Raw genomic sequence first — 17,738 nt, forward strand, 5'->3', positions numbered from 1 at the left:
TAGGAAGGTGGAGCAGTTGGTTGAGGGAGACAGGGCAGAGGATCGAGAATTAGAAAGTGGGGGGAGAAAGGGCAGTAGTAACTTCACTGGCTCTGAAGTCTAAATCAGAGGCCGGCAAACTATTACTGCCCTATCTCCATGACCCACCTCCCTCAACTTTCGCATCCTCGAACCACCGCTCTATCTCCATCAACCTCTCTCTTTTCTACCTACTGCCCTATTCATATCCTCGACCCACCGCCCAAGCTCCTTCAACCTTCCTATCCTCGACCCACTGCTTTATCTCCCCAACTTTCACATCCTCGAACCACCGCTTTATCTCCCTCAACCTCTCTCTTTTCGACCTACTGTCCTATCTCCCTTAACCTACTTATCCTCGGACCCACTGCCCTATCTGCCACAACTTACCTATCTTTGACCTACGGTGCCATACTACTCGGTACCTGACCTAACGGCGCTTTATTCACGACCCGATCGCCACACTGAACTTTACTATCTTGCGACCAACTTCCATGGGTTATACTGGTCGTGTATGCCAATGAGATGATTCAATCGTACGTCGACAAAACATGATTGACAGCATTTGTATATGAAGGCTGGAATCTCAAATATTAAACAATAACCTTAATTGGCAGTTTAAAAATGTTTTACTAATTGGGCTACTGATGTTTTTTGTTGGGAATAACAGTTTTCTAAATTCTAACAGGCCGTTTTATGCCCTTAATAATTGGCCATGTCGTGAGTCTTGTGACAATATGATGCTGATTCGTATCAAGTAATTTTCTTCAACATTTTATAGTATAAGCGATGCCAAAGATTCTAACTGCGTCCTTTTCAACTGCATTAAGTTGCAGATAAGATAAGCTTAGTTTTGGGACTCTGCGCTGAATTAAAGGGCAGTTGGCAACGCTAGCTACGACAAAACATTTCATGGCTCTAAAATAGTTTGGAAGGGATTACACTCACTGAGCAACTTTTATTTTTGACTGTTTTTGACTTTTCAGCCTTCTCAGTCACATAAAAGAAATTTGTATATACAACAGAATATGGCAGAACATTCGTTGAAAATGACTAAGCGTGCAAATATTTTATTATTTCCTTATCCTTTTGCCTTGAACGGAAATACAAGCGACATTGAATGAGTTTCGGAAAATGAACTCAGGTATGTCGATATCGAATGGCATTTCAAAATTTTAAAAACAGTCACCTCAAACCCGACGCCTTCAGTAGCTTAATTAGTAGCACATTTTTAAGCCACTCGTTATGGTTATTGATTACCAATTGAGATTCCAGCCTACATTTACGAATGCTGTCAATCATGTTTTGTCGACGTACGATTGAATCATCTCATTGGCATACTCGACCAGTATAACACATGGAAGTTGGTTGCAAGATGACGGAGTTCTTTTTGACGAACTGGTCGTTATTGTAGCGCCGTTAGGTTAGGGGCTGAGTTGTATAGTGTCGTAGGTGAAAGATAAGTAAGTTTATGAAGGTCGGAAAGTGGGTCGAGGGTGGGAAATTTGAGGCAGATAGTGCAGTGGATAGAAGAAAGAAAAGTTGAGGGAGATATGTCAGTGAGACGAGGATAAAGAGGTCGAAGGGGATGGGAAATAGGACAGTGGGTCGAGGATAAGACGGTTGAGGGAGATAAGGTGGTGGGTCGAGGATAGGAAGGTGGAGCAGATGGTCGAGGGAGAAAGGGCAGTAACTTCACTGGCTCTGAAGTCTAAACCAGAGGCCGGCAAAATATTACTGCCCTATCTCCATGACCCACTGCCCGACCTCCCTCATCTTTCACATCCTCGAACCACCGCTCTATCTCCATCAACCTCTCTCTTTTCGACCTACTGTCCTATCTCCCTCAACCTACCTATCCTCGGACCCACTGCCCGACCTTCCTCAACGTTCCTATTTTCGACCCACTGCCCTAGCTCCTACAACCTTCCTATACTCGACCCACTGCTGTATCTCCCCAACTTTCACATCCTCGAACCACCGCTTTATCTCCCTCAACCTCTCTCTTTTCTACCTACTGCCCTAGTCCTATCCTCGACCCACCGCCCAAGCTCCTTCAACCTTCCTATCCTCGACCCACTGCTTTATCTCCCCAACTTTCACATCCTCGAACCACCGCTTTATCTCCCTCAACCTCTCTCTTTTCGACCTACTGTCCTATCTCCCTCAACCTACCTATCCTCGGACCCACTGCCCTATCTGCCACAACTTACCTATCTTTGACCTACGGTGCCATACTATTCAGAACCTGACCTAACGTCGTTTTATTCACGACCCGATCACCACACTGAACCTTACTATCTTGCGACCAACTTCCATGGGTTATACTGGTCGTGTATGCCAATGAGATGATTCAATCTTACGTCGACAAAACATGATTGACAGCATTCGTATATGTAGGCTGAAATCACAAATATAAAACAATAACCTTAATTGGCAGTTTAAAAATGTTTTACTAATTGGGCTACTGATGTTTTTTTGTTGGGAATAACAGTTTACTAAATTCTAACAGGCCGTTTTATGCCCTTAATAATTGGCCATGTCGTGAGTCATGTGACAATGTGATGCTGATTCGTATAAAGTAATTTTCTTCAATATTTTACAGTATAAGCGATGCCAAAGATTCTAACTGCGTCCTTTGCAACTTCATTAAGTTGCAGATAAGATAAGCTTAGTTTTGGGACTATGCGCTGAATTAAAGGGCAGTTGGCAACGCTAGCTACGACAAAACATTTCATGGCTCTAAAATAGTTTGGAAGGGATTACACTCCCTGAGCAACTTTTATTTTTGACTGTTTTTGACTTTTCAGCCTTCTCAGTTACATGAAAGAAATTTGTATATACAACAGAATATGGCAGAACATTCGTTGAAAATGACTAAGCGTGCAAATATTTTATTATTTCCTTATCGTTTTGTCTTGAACGGAAATACAAGCGACATTGAATGAGTTTCGGAAAATGAACTCAGGTATGTCGATATCGAATGGCATTTCAAATATTTAAAAACAGTCACCTCAAACCCGACGCCATCAGTAGCTTAATTAGTAGCACATTTTTAAGCCACTCGTTATGGTTATTGATTACCAATTGAGATTCCAGCCTACATTTACGAATGCTGTCAATCATGTTTTGTCGACGTACGATTGAATCATCTCATTGGCATACTCGACCAGTATAACACATGGAAGTTGGTTGCAAGATGACGGAGTTCTTTTTGACGAACTGGTCGTTATTGTAGCGCCGTTAGGTTAGGGGCTGAGTTGTATAGTGTCGTAGGTGAAAGATAAGTAAGTTTATGGAGGTCGGAAAGTGGGTCGAGGGTGGGAAATTTGAGGCAGATAGTGCAGTGGATAGAAGAAAGAAAAGTTGAGGGAGATATGTCAGTGAGACGAGGATAAAGAGGTCGAAGGGGATGGGAAATAGGACAGTGGGTCGAGGATAAGACGGTTGAGGGAGATAAGGTGGTGGGTCGAGGATAGGAAGGTGGAGCAGATGGTCGAGGGAGAAAGGGCAGTAACTTCACTGGCTCTGAAGTCTAAACCAGAGGCCGGCAAAATATTACTGCCCTATCTCCATGACCCACTGCCCGACCTCCCTCATCTTTCACATCCTCGAACCACCGCTCTATCTCCATCAACCTCTCTCTTTTCGACCTACTGTCCTATCTCCCTCAACCTACCTATCCTCGGACCCACTGCCCGACCTTCCTCAACGTTCCTATTTTCGATCCACTGCCCTAGCTCCTACAACCTTCCTATACTCGACCCACTGCTGTATCTCCCCAACTTTCACATCCTCGAACCACCGCTTTATCTCCCTCAACCTCTCTCTTTTCTACCTACTGCCCTAGTCCTATCCTCGACCCACCGCCCAAGCTCCTTCAACCTTCCTATCCTCGACCCACTGCTTTATCTCCCCAACTTTCACCTCCTCGAACCACCGCTTTATCTCCCTCAACCTCTCTCTTTTCGACCTACTGTCCTATCTCCCTCAACCTACCTATCCTCGGACCCACTGCCCTATCTGCCACAACTTACCTATCTTTGACCTACGGTGCCATACTATTCAGAACCTGACCTAACGTCGTTTTATTCACGACCCGATCACCACACTGAACCTTACTATCTTGCGACCAACTTCCATGGGTTATACTGGTCGTGTATGCCAATGAGATGATTCAATCTTACGTCGACAAAACATGATTGACAGCATTCGTATATGTAGGCTGAAATCACAAATATAAAACAATAACCTTAATTGGCAGTTTAAAAATGTTTTACTAATTGGGCTACTGATGTTTTTTTGTTGGGAATAACAGTTTACTAAATTCTAACAGGCCGTTTTATGCCCTTAATAATTGGCCATGTCGTGAGTCTTGTGACAATGTGATGCTGATTCGTATAAAGTAATTTTCTTCAATATTTTACAGTATAAGCGATGCCAAAGATTCTAACTGCGTCCTTTGCAACTTCATTAAGTTGCAGATAAGATAAGCTTAGTTTTGGGACTATGCGCTGAATTAAAGGGCAGTTGGCAACGCTAGCTACGACAAAACATTTCATGGCTCTAAAATAGTTTGGAAGGGATTACACTCACTGAGCAACTTTTATTTTTGACTGTTTTTGACTTTTCAGCCTTCTCAGTTACATGAAAGAAATTTGTATATACAACAGAATATGGCAGAACATTCGTTGAAAATGACTAAGCGTGCAAATATTTTATTATTCCCTTATCGTTTTGTCTTGAACGGAAATACAAGCGACATTGAATGAGTTTCGGAAAATGAACTCAGGTATGTCGATATCGAATGGCATTTCAAATATTTAAAAACAGTCACCTCAAACCCGACGCCATCAGTAGCTTAATTAGTAGCACATTTTTAAGCCACTCATTATGGTTATTGATTACCAATTGAGATTCCAGCCTACATTTACGAAAGCTGTCAATCATGTTTTGTCGACGTACGATTTAATCATCTCATTGGCATACTCGACCAGTATAACACATGGAAGTTGGTTGCAAGATGACGGAATTCTTTTTGACGAACTGGTCGTTATTGAAGCGCCGTTAGGTTAGGCGCTGAGTTGTATAGTGTCGTAGGTCAAAGATAAGAAAGTTGATGGATGTCGGAAAGTGGGTCGAGGGTGGGAAATTTGAGGCAGATAGTGAAGTGGATAGAGGAAAGGAAAGTTGAGGGAGATATGGCAGTGAGACGAGGATAAAGAGGTCGAAGGGGATGGGAAATAGGACAGTGGGTCGAGGATAAGACGGTTGAGGGAGATAGGGCGGTGGGTCGAGGATAGGAAGGTGGAGAAGTTGGTCGAGGGAGAAAGGGCAGTAACTTCACTGGCTCTGAAGTCTAAACCAGAGGCCGGCAAACTATTACTGCCCTATCTCCATGACCCACTTCCCGTCCTCCTTCAACTTTCACATCCTCGAACCACCGCTCTATCTCCATCAACCACTCTCTTTTCGACCTACTGTCCTATCTCCCTCAACCTACCTATTCCTGGGACCCACTGCCCGACCTTCCTCAACGTTCCTATTCTCGACCCAATGCCCTAGCTCCTTCAACCTTCCTATCCTCAACCCACTGCTCTATCTCTCCAACTTTCACATCCTCGAACCACCGCTTTATCTCCCTCAACCTCTCTCTTTTCGACCTACTGTCCTATCTCCCTCAACCTACCTATCCTCGGACCCACTGCCCTATCTGCCACAACTTACCTATCTTTGACCTACGGTGCCATACTATTCGGTACCTGACCTAACGGCGCTTTATTCACGACCCGATCGCCACACTGAACTTTACTATCATGCGACCAACTTCCATGGGTTATACTGGTCGTGTATGCCAATGATCGTACGTCGACAAAAACATGATTGACAGCATTCGTATATGTAGGCTGGAATCTCAAATATTAAACAATAACCTTAATTGGCAGTTTAAAAATGTTTTACTAATTGGGCTACTGATGATTTTTTGTTGGGAATAACAGTCTTCTAAATTTTAACAGGCCCTTTTATGCCTTTAATAATTGGCCATGCCGTGAGTCTTGTTACAATATGATGCTGATCCGTATAGAGTATTTTTCTTCTACGTTTTATAGTAAAAGCGATGCCAAAGATTACGTACGAACTGCGTCCTTTGCAACTTCATTAAGTTGCAGATAAGATAAGCTCAATTTTTGGACTATACGCTGAATTAAAGGGCAGTTGGCAACGCCAGCTATGACAAAACATTTCATGGCTCTAAAATAGTTTGGAAGGGATTACACTCAGTGAGCGACTTATATTTTTGACTGATTGTGACTTTTCAGCCTTCTCAGTCACGTAAAAGAAATAAAAAGAAAAACGATTGAAATAATTATATTTTCCAAAGATATATTCCACAAAGACTCCCCAATAACTAGTGGGGGCAATTTTACTATTTAGATATATACTCCTGCACTTTTGGATACAAGCATGAAACTTGGCACACATGTACAGTAGCATCTCCCGATCAATTTTTCAATGTCAGTCGTTATTTTCGCAATCCCCATCACAGAAACATAGTGGTGTACATGCTAAATCAGCACGGAAACATTTGCAGCGAGCAGCACAACCTTTCTTTCAGCCACAATGAATCAGCTCTGTGCAAATTTTTGCTGCTTCGGGGATAGTCATCCATCTTGGTAAATATTTGTCTCCTACTTTTTCCCATCCCCATCTCGGTGCATCAGGTAAATTTGTGAAACCTCTGTTGCTTTGCTTCAAATAAACACACCTTGGAAGATTGTTATGGCAATGAGAGGGCTTGAACAACGTGGGAAAATCTTCCAGACCTGACCAAGACCCTGTTAAGCCTACTGAAGCTAGAGAGGACAAGCGAAGTGCCTGCACAATGCATTCAAATGATTGAAAGATTCATCGTTCTGCTCTACGATTGGACAAGTATGTTGTCAAAGGTATGTACAATGTATGAGGACAAGCTAGAGGGGACAAGCGAAGTGTCTGCACAATGCATTCAAATGATTGAAAGATTCATTGTTCTGCTCTACGATCGGACAAGTATGTTGTCAAAAGTATGTACAGTTGAACTTAGCAATTACCCAGATGTTGGATAGATGTTGAAATACGGTTGAATCCTAATTGAATACTAGAATCGGCAACATTTCGACGTCTATCTATTGACATGTGCCAGCTAGGTAAGCCAAAAAATAATTTAGACTCTTTGGATATTAAACAAACTTCAGAAGCAGAAGCTTTCCTCCCAAATAATTATTGTATTTCCCTTCAGGTTGATGAGCTACGACATCGTCTGTTTACAAAGAAAGGGAACATGACAGAGAACATCCCCCCTACATCAAATTCTCTGCTACAACACATACGTAGAGCAATCTTCCTAGGTGTGTTTATTTGGAGCAAAGCAACAGAGGTTTCACAAAATTTACCTGATGCACAGATATGGCGATGGGAAGAGTAGGAGACAAAATTTTTACCAAGATGGATGACTATCCCCGAAGCAGAAAAAATTTGCACAGAGCTGATTCATTGTGGCTGCAAGAAAGGTTGTGCTGCTCGCTGCAAATGTTTCCGTGCTGATTTAGCATGTACACCACTATGTTTCTGTGATGGGGATTGCGGAAATAACGACTGACATTGCAAAATTGATCGGGGATGCTACTGTACATGTGTGCCAAGTTTCATGCTTGCATCCAAAAGTGCAGGAGTATATATCTAAATAGTAAAAGTGCCCTCACTAGTTATTGGGAAGTCTTTGTAGAATATATTTTTGAAAAACATAATTATTTCAATCGTTTTTTATTTATTTCGTTTTGTAGCACTTACATAAGGCGACGTTAGATATAGATTAGAATAATCAACGAGTCCAGCCGAGTTTGAGCTGAAATGTAATGCAGGTTTTCCGTTTTTATCTGACTGAGATACTAATACCAGAGTTAAAAGAATGAATTTATCTTTATTAAAATATATGATGACGATATGATAGCTCCAAGATAACAATAATACGTCAGCTATGAGGTATAAATTTTATATTTTCACCAGCTTTACGTGGCTATGAGTTTAAAAGTATACAATTGGCGATGTCAGTTGATTGAGCACAAAAGGAATTACATTTTGAAAGTGAATGTAGCTTAATTAATTTGTGATTCATGACAATAACAGAAAATACAGGTTGTGCGACAAATAATCGCGTTTGGTCGATAATGATACCTCGTTTACATGGTAACCAGGTATTCAGTTATCAAGGGAAATTGTCAAAATGCACTTCTGATCATATTTTTCACTTCTTATATACACATCGGTTCACTTGTCTTGAAAATATCCTTTTATAAAGTAATGTTCGTTCCACTTAAATAGCAATATGGATGATGCCTCGTTTCCATGGCAACGAGGTATTTTCTCGGATGGCACCATATCCAAAATTGATCAGGGGATGCTACTTTACATGTGTGGCAAGTTTCATGCTTGCTTCCAAAAGTGCATGATTTTACCTCTTATCCGCTGGACTAGCCCCAGGGCTCCGTGAGACGAACCTAGGGGCTCCGCGAGCTACTCTATCACTTGTCAAAATACGGATTCGACTATTCTGTAACTGTTCAAAGAAGCGAATACACCATTAATAAAATTTGACACCAGCAGGGTCGTAATATGGCAACGAGGCGGTGATTTAAGTATGACATGATCTATAAGCAGAAGCGAGGTCAGGATTTTTAAAAGGAAGAGGGGAGAGTACAAAATTGGAATTGGAAATTACCAGGCACTATTATTCGCGATTAGGCCACTCGTTAAAAAAAACTTTGTCAGTTGATAACGAGTTTCCATCCATGGCCGATGCGAGCATTTAAACTGTCTTGTCATAATAATTTAATTGTGTTTATCGTTACTTGTCTTTGAGTCGAGATTACGATTAATGAAATGAGGAATACTATTACTATTCTAAAATAACATAAATAAGTGCCAAACTGCCAACTATAAATAGATTGGAATCATATTTTTGCGATCTGGAGATTCATCAAATTTGAGTTGTTATCTCAACGGTGTTTAAAGATCAATGAGTACAATTTACAATTGCGCAATCCTTGACCGATGCCTGCATGTTCAAATGCCTTGTTTATTGGCTTCATTGTGTTCAATGGAACCTGCGGATGCGTTGACTTACAACAATATAAAATCATTACAAACCAGAATTACCACGCCAATCCGCGGACATCAAATGAGAAACAACAAATCGTCACGCTAATAACCGAATTGCGTAAGTCATTTTTAGCGGTTTTGAGTTTTTCATAAAATAGGTATTTATGTAATGCTGCGCACCTGTCTGTTAACTCAGATTTTATTTTAAGAATTCCGAAACCCATAAAAATAGAGATTTTGTATGATACGCAAATTTGTTTAATTGTTTCGTCATAATGAATTATCATTGTTAACGCAGGACTATTATGACGTCACAAAAGCAAAATAACCTCGGCGAAGGATTTTCGAGTTTTTGCATCTCAGATTCTAGCTTAGCGCTTATAAATTTCAGTTTAAACTACAGTATAGGAAGGCGTGCACTTGTGATATTCACTGTCTGAATCCAATTCACCTTGGTTGGCTTTTATATAAGGGTACATTGCTGTTTTATTCTTTATATTTAACTTTAGTCTTATTTCGGTGGATGTGAAGAGCGTGTTTTTTTGAAATATATATTTTTAAACATAAAAAATAATGTAATTAAAACAGATTAGCTATTTTGGGGATTAGACATCGTATGTACTAGGAATTACATTCTTTTTTGGATTGTTTTGTTTTCAGGACTGGTACATATAGTCAAGTTGCAAAATTGCGTATGTCCCCTGGTCATAGACACATTTCTGCCTAAGTCACAGTGCGCCATTATGACGTCACTTGACTGCGTCATACAAATTAACTTGAATCCGTCTACGATCGAAAAATTGAACTATGGCAAATTATTGATTCTCAATGGCATAGCAATATCATTAGGAAGTTTTTTACGTTTTGCTCAAAACTGCTAAAAATGACTTACGCAATTCGGTTATTAGCGTGACGAAATGTATTTTGTTCGCAATAACAAATTGTTTAATAAACTTATATTGCATCGCATCGCGACTGAAAAAAGTCGCATTTGGCTTTATCGGTAGTTTCAGAATGGATAAAAAGGTACATCGAGCGCACAATTGAATCGATTTAGGTAACTCACATGATATAACTTCATAGATAACCTAACATAACATCAAAGTTTGTGATTTAAAATATCTGAAAAAGAGTCCGTTAAAACAAAACTTATCATATTATCTTCCGTTTTGGTTTTAATATTTATAATACCGCTTTTCAATCAAGAAATTTTGGTTGCCATTCACCTCTTTATTAACTATTTTTAGCATCTCGTCGCCGATGATTATAATATACTAACTAACTCGTTTTCCATACTGAACTCACAATTCCACACGAGAACAAAAAAGTAATTATCGTCGTCCTCGGGGAACAATACAAGCAAGGAAAATTTGTGATTAAGTGAGAACAAACATCCACATAAAGATGTTTACTGTCTAAAAAATAATCCACGCTGACGGAAACAATCGGCGATTTTGACAAAATGCAATCGCGCATGTTATGAGCAACTTCTTCAGTCTTCCAAAAATATCAAAAGGGAGAGGGTTTGACCCCGAGTTCATTAATGTGTTTGTCAATTTTCAAATTTACAGCCCCAATATATATACTTTATCTGCGATATTTAGATAAAAAAGTTTGAGCATTTAAATTACTTAAAGTATGTATTGTCATTAGCCCAAAGTAATTTTAACTTACTCAGGAATATTAATCAGTAAATAACAATGTGGTGTTTGTCTGCATTATTTTCCAAATTTATTTGTGGGGCTCCGTGAAGAATAACCAACCTCTTCAAGGGCTCCGTAACATCAAAAGTTTGCGAACCCCTGCTGCAAGAATCATAAACAAATTGAAGAAATGGATTTATTTTAAAAAGTTGCCTTTACTGCTGCTGCTGTTAACCATCGAAGTTTTAAGCCAATGTGCCTCGCTACTTCAATGGTGGGGAAAATGACGCATCCCGAAACAAGTTTGAGACCGGTCATATTTGCAACTCTTGATATCGGTCATGAAGCTTAATAACAGTACTAGGAGCGCCAGCGCAAATGTTGTAACGATACTCCATACAGCGGCAATCAAGTGAATAGTTCAAGTAATGCTCTAATTTCCAATCATTGTTATATTTGGCTTAAAAAGAGCTCTTCACCCCTTTGATTATAATCTGAATCAGACCTTGTAATATCTTTCATCAAATTATGCGAGGAATTGTATTTACGACCCATATATAAATATACAACTTTTAATAATATGTCAACAATATATTTTACATACAAAGATGTCTGACATGGAACGTTACTAAACTTGAGATACAGGAACATTGACAGCTTTTATCCCGAACGTTATTGACATCGTTATGAGTCATGAGATCGTTATGAGATTTAGTCCGAAGAAATGAGTAAATATATATAATATGGTTAAAATAAAATTAGCTTCGGGAAGGAAACAAAATTTTTCTCCTTCGTGACTGAGTTTTCCTTTAAATTATATCCGTGCCAATTGTATACCGTCATAATATTAAAAACTTGCTGCGTGGTATCGTTGTTTTTATTTGATTTTATGAGCCTCACGTTTTTTTTTCATTCATACAAAGCATATTGAAATATCTAAAATATTGTTCTTTCAGTTGTGATTTTGAAACCTAGTATTGTAAAGTAGGACTTCGAAGCAATATATCTTGAAAAAACCCGAAAATATAATTGCAATTAAGATTCGTGGTACGATTCAGCGGGTTCGTGCGAACTCGTTATTGGAATGAACGCGTTCTTGTTATAGACGTTAAACAAATGCAACACCGTAGTTAACGATTACGATTATATTTGGCGTTCCGTAGAACCTGTTGATGGTGGGGCGATACGAGAGAAAACCCAATTTTAAATTTTTGAACCCAGCACTGATTAAGATTTCAACTTCTTTTAAAGGAATTTATTTCTCAGTGGTATTTTTCAACTAAATCTTTAGATGAAATATTTTCGGAGGTTGTTATTTGTCAAGTAATAAAAATATTACAAACGATTCCATAGGTGCTGTGAAGTTTCATTTGAAAACATTACTATTATTCGGGGTTAGTCATCGTGAAAATAATATTGTTTAGTTTGAAGGACATTTAATTTTCACAACAAACAATTATTTTGAGTAGAATCTAACTAGACCACCACCGAACTTAACCAAAGACAGTTAGAAAAGAGACATTTGCCTTTGACGAATTTTTTCTTTTTATTCCGTCTTAAATTGACGTTAACTCCTCGCTTTATATCTGCAACTACAGGTTTTTCGACAAACATTTTGTTACTTTTTCGTCTTTTCAGTTTTGGCGACAGGAGTTTGCTTTCTCGCGAAATTTCTTCGTGTCTTATTGCAGAGATCTAATTCGTTCTTCTCGAGGTCATCATCTCGTCTTTTAATTTTTCTAATTTTCCAACCATTCGATGCCATGTTTGTAGTTATAGGTCGCACTTATTGGAACTGAAATTTAAGTAGCCTTATAAAATAATTGATAACGTCAATAAGATGTCTGTCTTGTCGCTGGGAGAGCTTTGATTTAATCAGAAAACGGCCTCAAAAAGCTGGGTAAGACTAAGCTAAAGTTAGCTGACGTACTTTTTATTGATAAATGGTTGAATATTAGTGTGTGTCAACACACTTGCGGGTTTTCGGCGACCACGCAATATACACAAACATCACGTCAAAGTTGAGTGTTATATTTGCGTTATAATGTTTTCCATCATTCATTTTCAGTAGCAACGAATCTTACGATACTGCTTTAATGTTTAAATTAGCATAATGTGCGTCAATGTCGCGGCAATATCAAGTTTTAGTCGAACGTTTCGTAGAATCTGAAACACTAATGCAAGTATTTAATGAAGTAACATAACGAAGATTTCTGAACGAATAGTCGATATAGATATACTGATTTGTGACTAATTAGTAGCAATGCCATTACGTCAATTTCATCAGAATTGTTGACGAATACACAGTGAGGACATTTCCACAATTTTTTTCAACGCGAACATAACATGAACGAAAGTACAAACATAAAAAGACAACGAGTCCGGGAACCAGTACCCAAGATATTGTTGACTTTTATTTTACGTTGGCGATAAAGACGATCAAAGCCGACACGAAAGAAAGCAATCAGAATGAAATTAATTTGCAAACTTAGGCTCCAAGTTCATTCCTATATTTGCGCTCAGCGTTTGTCTCCAATGATCGCACAATATCTTTATAGTTCGTCGAACAGAGTGCACAGTTTTGCAAGAAATAAAAAAAAAAACAGGACGTTGTTCTCCACTAGGGTGCAAGACTTGACACATACGTAGTATTAAAAACCGGCATTTGAACATAGATAGATGGCAGGAATAATTACATCAAAATCACGAAAGCTACTTATGTATAGTAGAATGTATGTAAAAGTTTAAAAAGTCTGCTTACAAACTTTATAGGACGTGCCGCAAGAAACACTTCGGCGGGCAGCATGCGGCCCGCGGGTTGGGCAGCCTTGCCATATGGGATTCGAACCTGCGTACCCACGCATAGTAATCAGAGGTGCGGTGGCGAGCGTATTCCTAACGCGTAGCATAATGAGCCACACCGCCGTGCCACCGCTGATCCAAAATCAGAATCGCAATATTATTTTTTTAACGCAAAATGGGACATTTTGGGCTTTTTTTGAAACAAGTTTAGCCTCAGAATTCCCGTGTGGCGTTTTAGCTTTTTTATGTCTATTGTAATGTATGTTATTAAAATCATACAAAATACAATATTTAGTTTGCAACAATAGCCTATTGCTTAGCTACCTACGGACAAAACATTTGGATTTCTCCCGAGCATTGATTTCTTTGTTTATTACCCTAACCTAGTCGTTGCCCTAACCATAACCAATCAGAAATAAGTTACCAATGACGTAGCAATTGCATTTTCTGCGACCGCTCAGTCAGATAGAATAACTAGATTTTTTATTATTTTTTTGGACACGTTTAGTGGCCATAACGATCGTTTCAAAATTTTGTTGTTATTGTTATTGTTATTTGTCTCCGTCTCCATTTTTAAAAAATCGCTTTTCTCTTCGAATACTGGACCAATTGCTTTGATATTTTCAGTGGTTAAAGATAAAATTTTTTCCAGAAAGGTATTACTTTTTTTCTCGCTATGACGTCATCAAAATTATTGCCACTGGGTGGCGCTACGTGTCCATATATTTGAGCATAGCTCTCTTGTTTTATTTGATTTGATGTTTTTGTTGAATGAAACGATGTAAGTCATTTATCTTTTATTCAATATGCGGCGCCCGAGAGCTGCATGATAGCCATTTTTCAGGTAAGCCCTTCGCATTGCCATTTGTTTGTCTTTTATCACTGTATTATTTCGAATTCAAGAGCAAATCCGGGGACCGTGAATCAGGAGTTTAGGTTGTGTACGTTTAAGAGTTGAAAGTGAATACAGGAATAGGTAATGGTGCTGGTTTCTCAGCTTCAGCCATGGCTGTATGGTAAATATCTCTACCCAAATACCGGTATGTTGTGTCTGTTTAGACCAAATCTTAAATAAGCCTAAATGAGTGCAGGAATAATTTTAAGGTTTATTTTAACCCAAGCCCAATATTCTGATATTACTATTGCTATTGGACTGCATGACTGTTGTGTTGGTTCATGTCAATATGTCTGCATGTTGTACCGGTATTCATAACTTAGAACTTCAGAACTTATTGCAGTATTGTTACCGGTGGCGGTACTGATGTTTGCCTTCTGATTTTGACTGAATTGTCTCATACACTGATACCTGAATACTGATGTTCTTCTAGCAGCTTAACAGATAGGCTTATGCCGTTTTTAAAATTTACTGTCTGTATCAAGAATTTTGAAAAACTTAATAGAAAGTCAAGATGATCTCTTAAGGTTGGAAACGCTGGTGCGACTTCAACCAAATAGGTAGTTGGATTTAGAAAAGATTTTGACTCCCATCTACGTATTACACAAAGCTCACAATTGAATCATGTCTGATAAAAGGTCTCGTGATTATGATTACACGTCATCAAGTGATATTCTCAACAGAAAACCAAGCAGATCATTCAGCATGAAAAGTAAGAGAAAATGTTTTATATTGTCATCAACTAATTTCATTGTTTCATGAAACAATTTTGATAGTTTGAATAGGCTATATTGCTCTAGTCATTAAAGATCTTTGGATGCTTCAAATGCTGTAACTGTGCGTGCTACTTCAGTATGTCACAGTTGAAAAATTCCAAGAATAGCCCCTCATTAAAAGGCATTAATTATAACAGTGAATGCATACTCCTCCATCGAGAGACAGCCTTCGTATCGGCGAACTGGCATTGCACAATTAGCTGAAAGGGAGTGCTATAATAAAACGTCACGATTAGATTCCTCATAAAAAAAGAATCTGATTACCGAAGGAAAAAATATTATCACAAAAATTGTTTCTTTAATAATTATTAACAAATATCTTTGATAGTTTATTTTTTGATCCCCCCCTCTGTACCCATGAAAATATAATTTTTATTGAACGTTCATATTTTTAAAATCTATTAACATCCTCTTTTATGTCTCATTAATCTAAGGAATAATTTAATTTGAATGATAACAAAATTTTTACCAATCATTTTTATTGTCTCTGCCTTTTCTGTCACATGATTCGAATTTTTTTTTATATTTTCTAATTCCTTCTGATTTCAATGACTTTATCTTCTAAACTCATCTGACCCCAACTGACCTCTCTGTCTTAAATTTATTTTCATTATCACTTATTCACTAATCTTTTAAATGCGTGGGAATAATATTATTGATTTTTATGTTTTTACATGATCTTGCCTTTGATGTTAGGCTGCAGAAGGATTACAATCTGAAATGATCGAAAATAATAGCTTATTCATCATTTTTAAAATCTTTAAAGTATAGCCCAAATCTAGGATGGTGTAGAAAAATTGTTATACTCCGTTACTACAATAAACATGAAAAGATAATAAAGGTTTTACTGATTTTTTAATATTTCAGAATGTAATTAATAGAATTATTCGAATTTGAACTCGCTGTTTCATTTAGGGTTTAATTTACAGAATTCTGAATGCCATTTTCATAATAAAAATTATCACATTTGTTCATCTATGCATAATATTATGCCTGTTAATAAAAGATATTGGAATGATCTCTCATTCTCTTCGTAAAATAGATACTCATGATTAATAATGATTTTTGATAAAATTTGTTTAGGTCAAAAACCACCTGATGTAAAGTTGAGATCCGTTCTTTCGAAAGCCATCTCACATTTTGATCGAACAACAGATGATAATGCCAGAGCAAAATATATAAAGGAAATACATGAGGTTTGCTAGTTTTTTATATTCATGTACTTGACTATTATTCATATAATGAAAACTGCTATTGAGGTTTCTTATTTGCTGAAGATTTTTTTGCGAAGAACAGTGTCTGAATGTCAATAGTGTCTAATATGAAGTTGGTTGTGAAATCACTTTGACTTGATTTGTTTTATATTTAACAACAAACCAAGTGCACAAGAAGTATTTTCAAACTGTATTTTTTGTGCATTTACATCTGCAATTTGCTATTCGCCTAACTTAAATTTATATAACCTATTTTTCTTAGGTAGTGGAAGCAGCATGGCAGTTGCCAGTTATTGGCCGTGATCTTGCCTATGAGATAGGCGATACTTTAAGAAGAGAAAAAATTGTTTCATTTCTTGTAAATAGTTTACAATTAGAAGCTGCAACTCCCACTTTACAAAGAGAATGTGCTCGATTGTTGAGCCAGATTTTAACGACTGATAACAGGTAGACTGCAAAATAAAATTTCCACAAAAATTTTTATAAAAAATCGTTTTATTGTCTGCATTTCGAAATATTTGAATTTCGTGTAGGAAACGTAATTGCAATTTCAACATTTGTTTGTGTGAAATGTAGCAAATACTATTTCTATATTTTTGAAGGTTACTTAATAAGGTGCAAGTGTGTTTTAGATTTTTTGAAATCTGAAATTTTTGAAAAATATTTCCGAACAAAAATCATGATTGCGCCTACTTTGATTAAAAATTATGAATAAATAAACTCTGTGAGAATGACAATCTACTTTGATTAAAAATTATGAATAAATAAACTCTGTGAGAATGACAATCAAAAACGGTAATTTCAGTGAATATTCTTTCAAATTCTATTGTATTAAATTTAAATTTTCACTTGAATTCAATTTAGCGGTATATCTTCTTATGAAATTCACAGAACTAAAAAGATATTCAGAATTTGTTTTCTATTTTTTTTAATCAAAAGATGAAAACGTCTTAAAAATTGATATGTTAGGTTTAGTAGTCAAAAATTGCTTTGCGTGTGATCTGCGTAAGTGTTAATGTTCTGACATACATTTTAAACAATCAACAGCCCACTTATGAAATTTTCTGTAGCTGCCTATGATTACTCGTTGTAAAATTTATTTTGTCCGATTTTCAAAGACTTATAATGTGTAAATATCTGATCTACCTAACACTTAATAAAATAGGTGTCAAAATTTTAATATTCTCAGTTTGATTTTATTTAGGTGTGGTGAGAAAGTTACCAGATTGTGTTGCTGTTATTTAGTTCAACA

General features: G+C 37.5%; 1 protein-coding gene across 2 annotated transcripts in view; it reads left to right on the plus strand.

Moving 5' to 3' along the window:
• Window positions 1-14,936: 14,936 nt before the first annotated feature.
• LOC120330298 (uncharacterized) overlaps window positions 14,937-17,738 on the plus strand; it is a 31,563-nt gene continuing 28,761 nt past the window's right edge. Inside the window, exons 1-3 of one of the 2 annotated variants that reach the window (XM_039397184.2) lie at window positions 14,937-15,208; window positions 16,356-16,468; window positions 16,749-16,933. In XM_039397184.2, coding sequence (XP_039253118.2) covers window positions 15,121-15,208; window positions 16,356-16,468; window positions 16,749-16,933 — 386 coding nt within the window. In that variant the 5' untranslated portion in view covers window positions 14,937-15,120. The remainder of the gene's footprint in view (window positions 15,209-16,355; window positions 16,469-16,748; window positions 16,934-17,738) is intronic. The other variant, XM_039397187.2, reaches the window with a different exon arrangement.

This window comes from Styela clava, chromosome 12 (genome assembly GCF_964204865.1).
Source record: "Styela clava chromosome 12, kaStyClav1.hap1.2, whole genome shotgun sequence".
In the NCBI taxonomy this organism is placed as follows: domain Eukaryota; kingdom Metazoa; phylum Chordata; class Ascidiacea; order Stolidobranchia; family Styelidae; genus Styela; species Styela clava.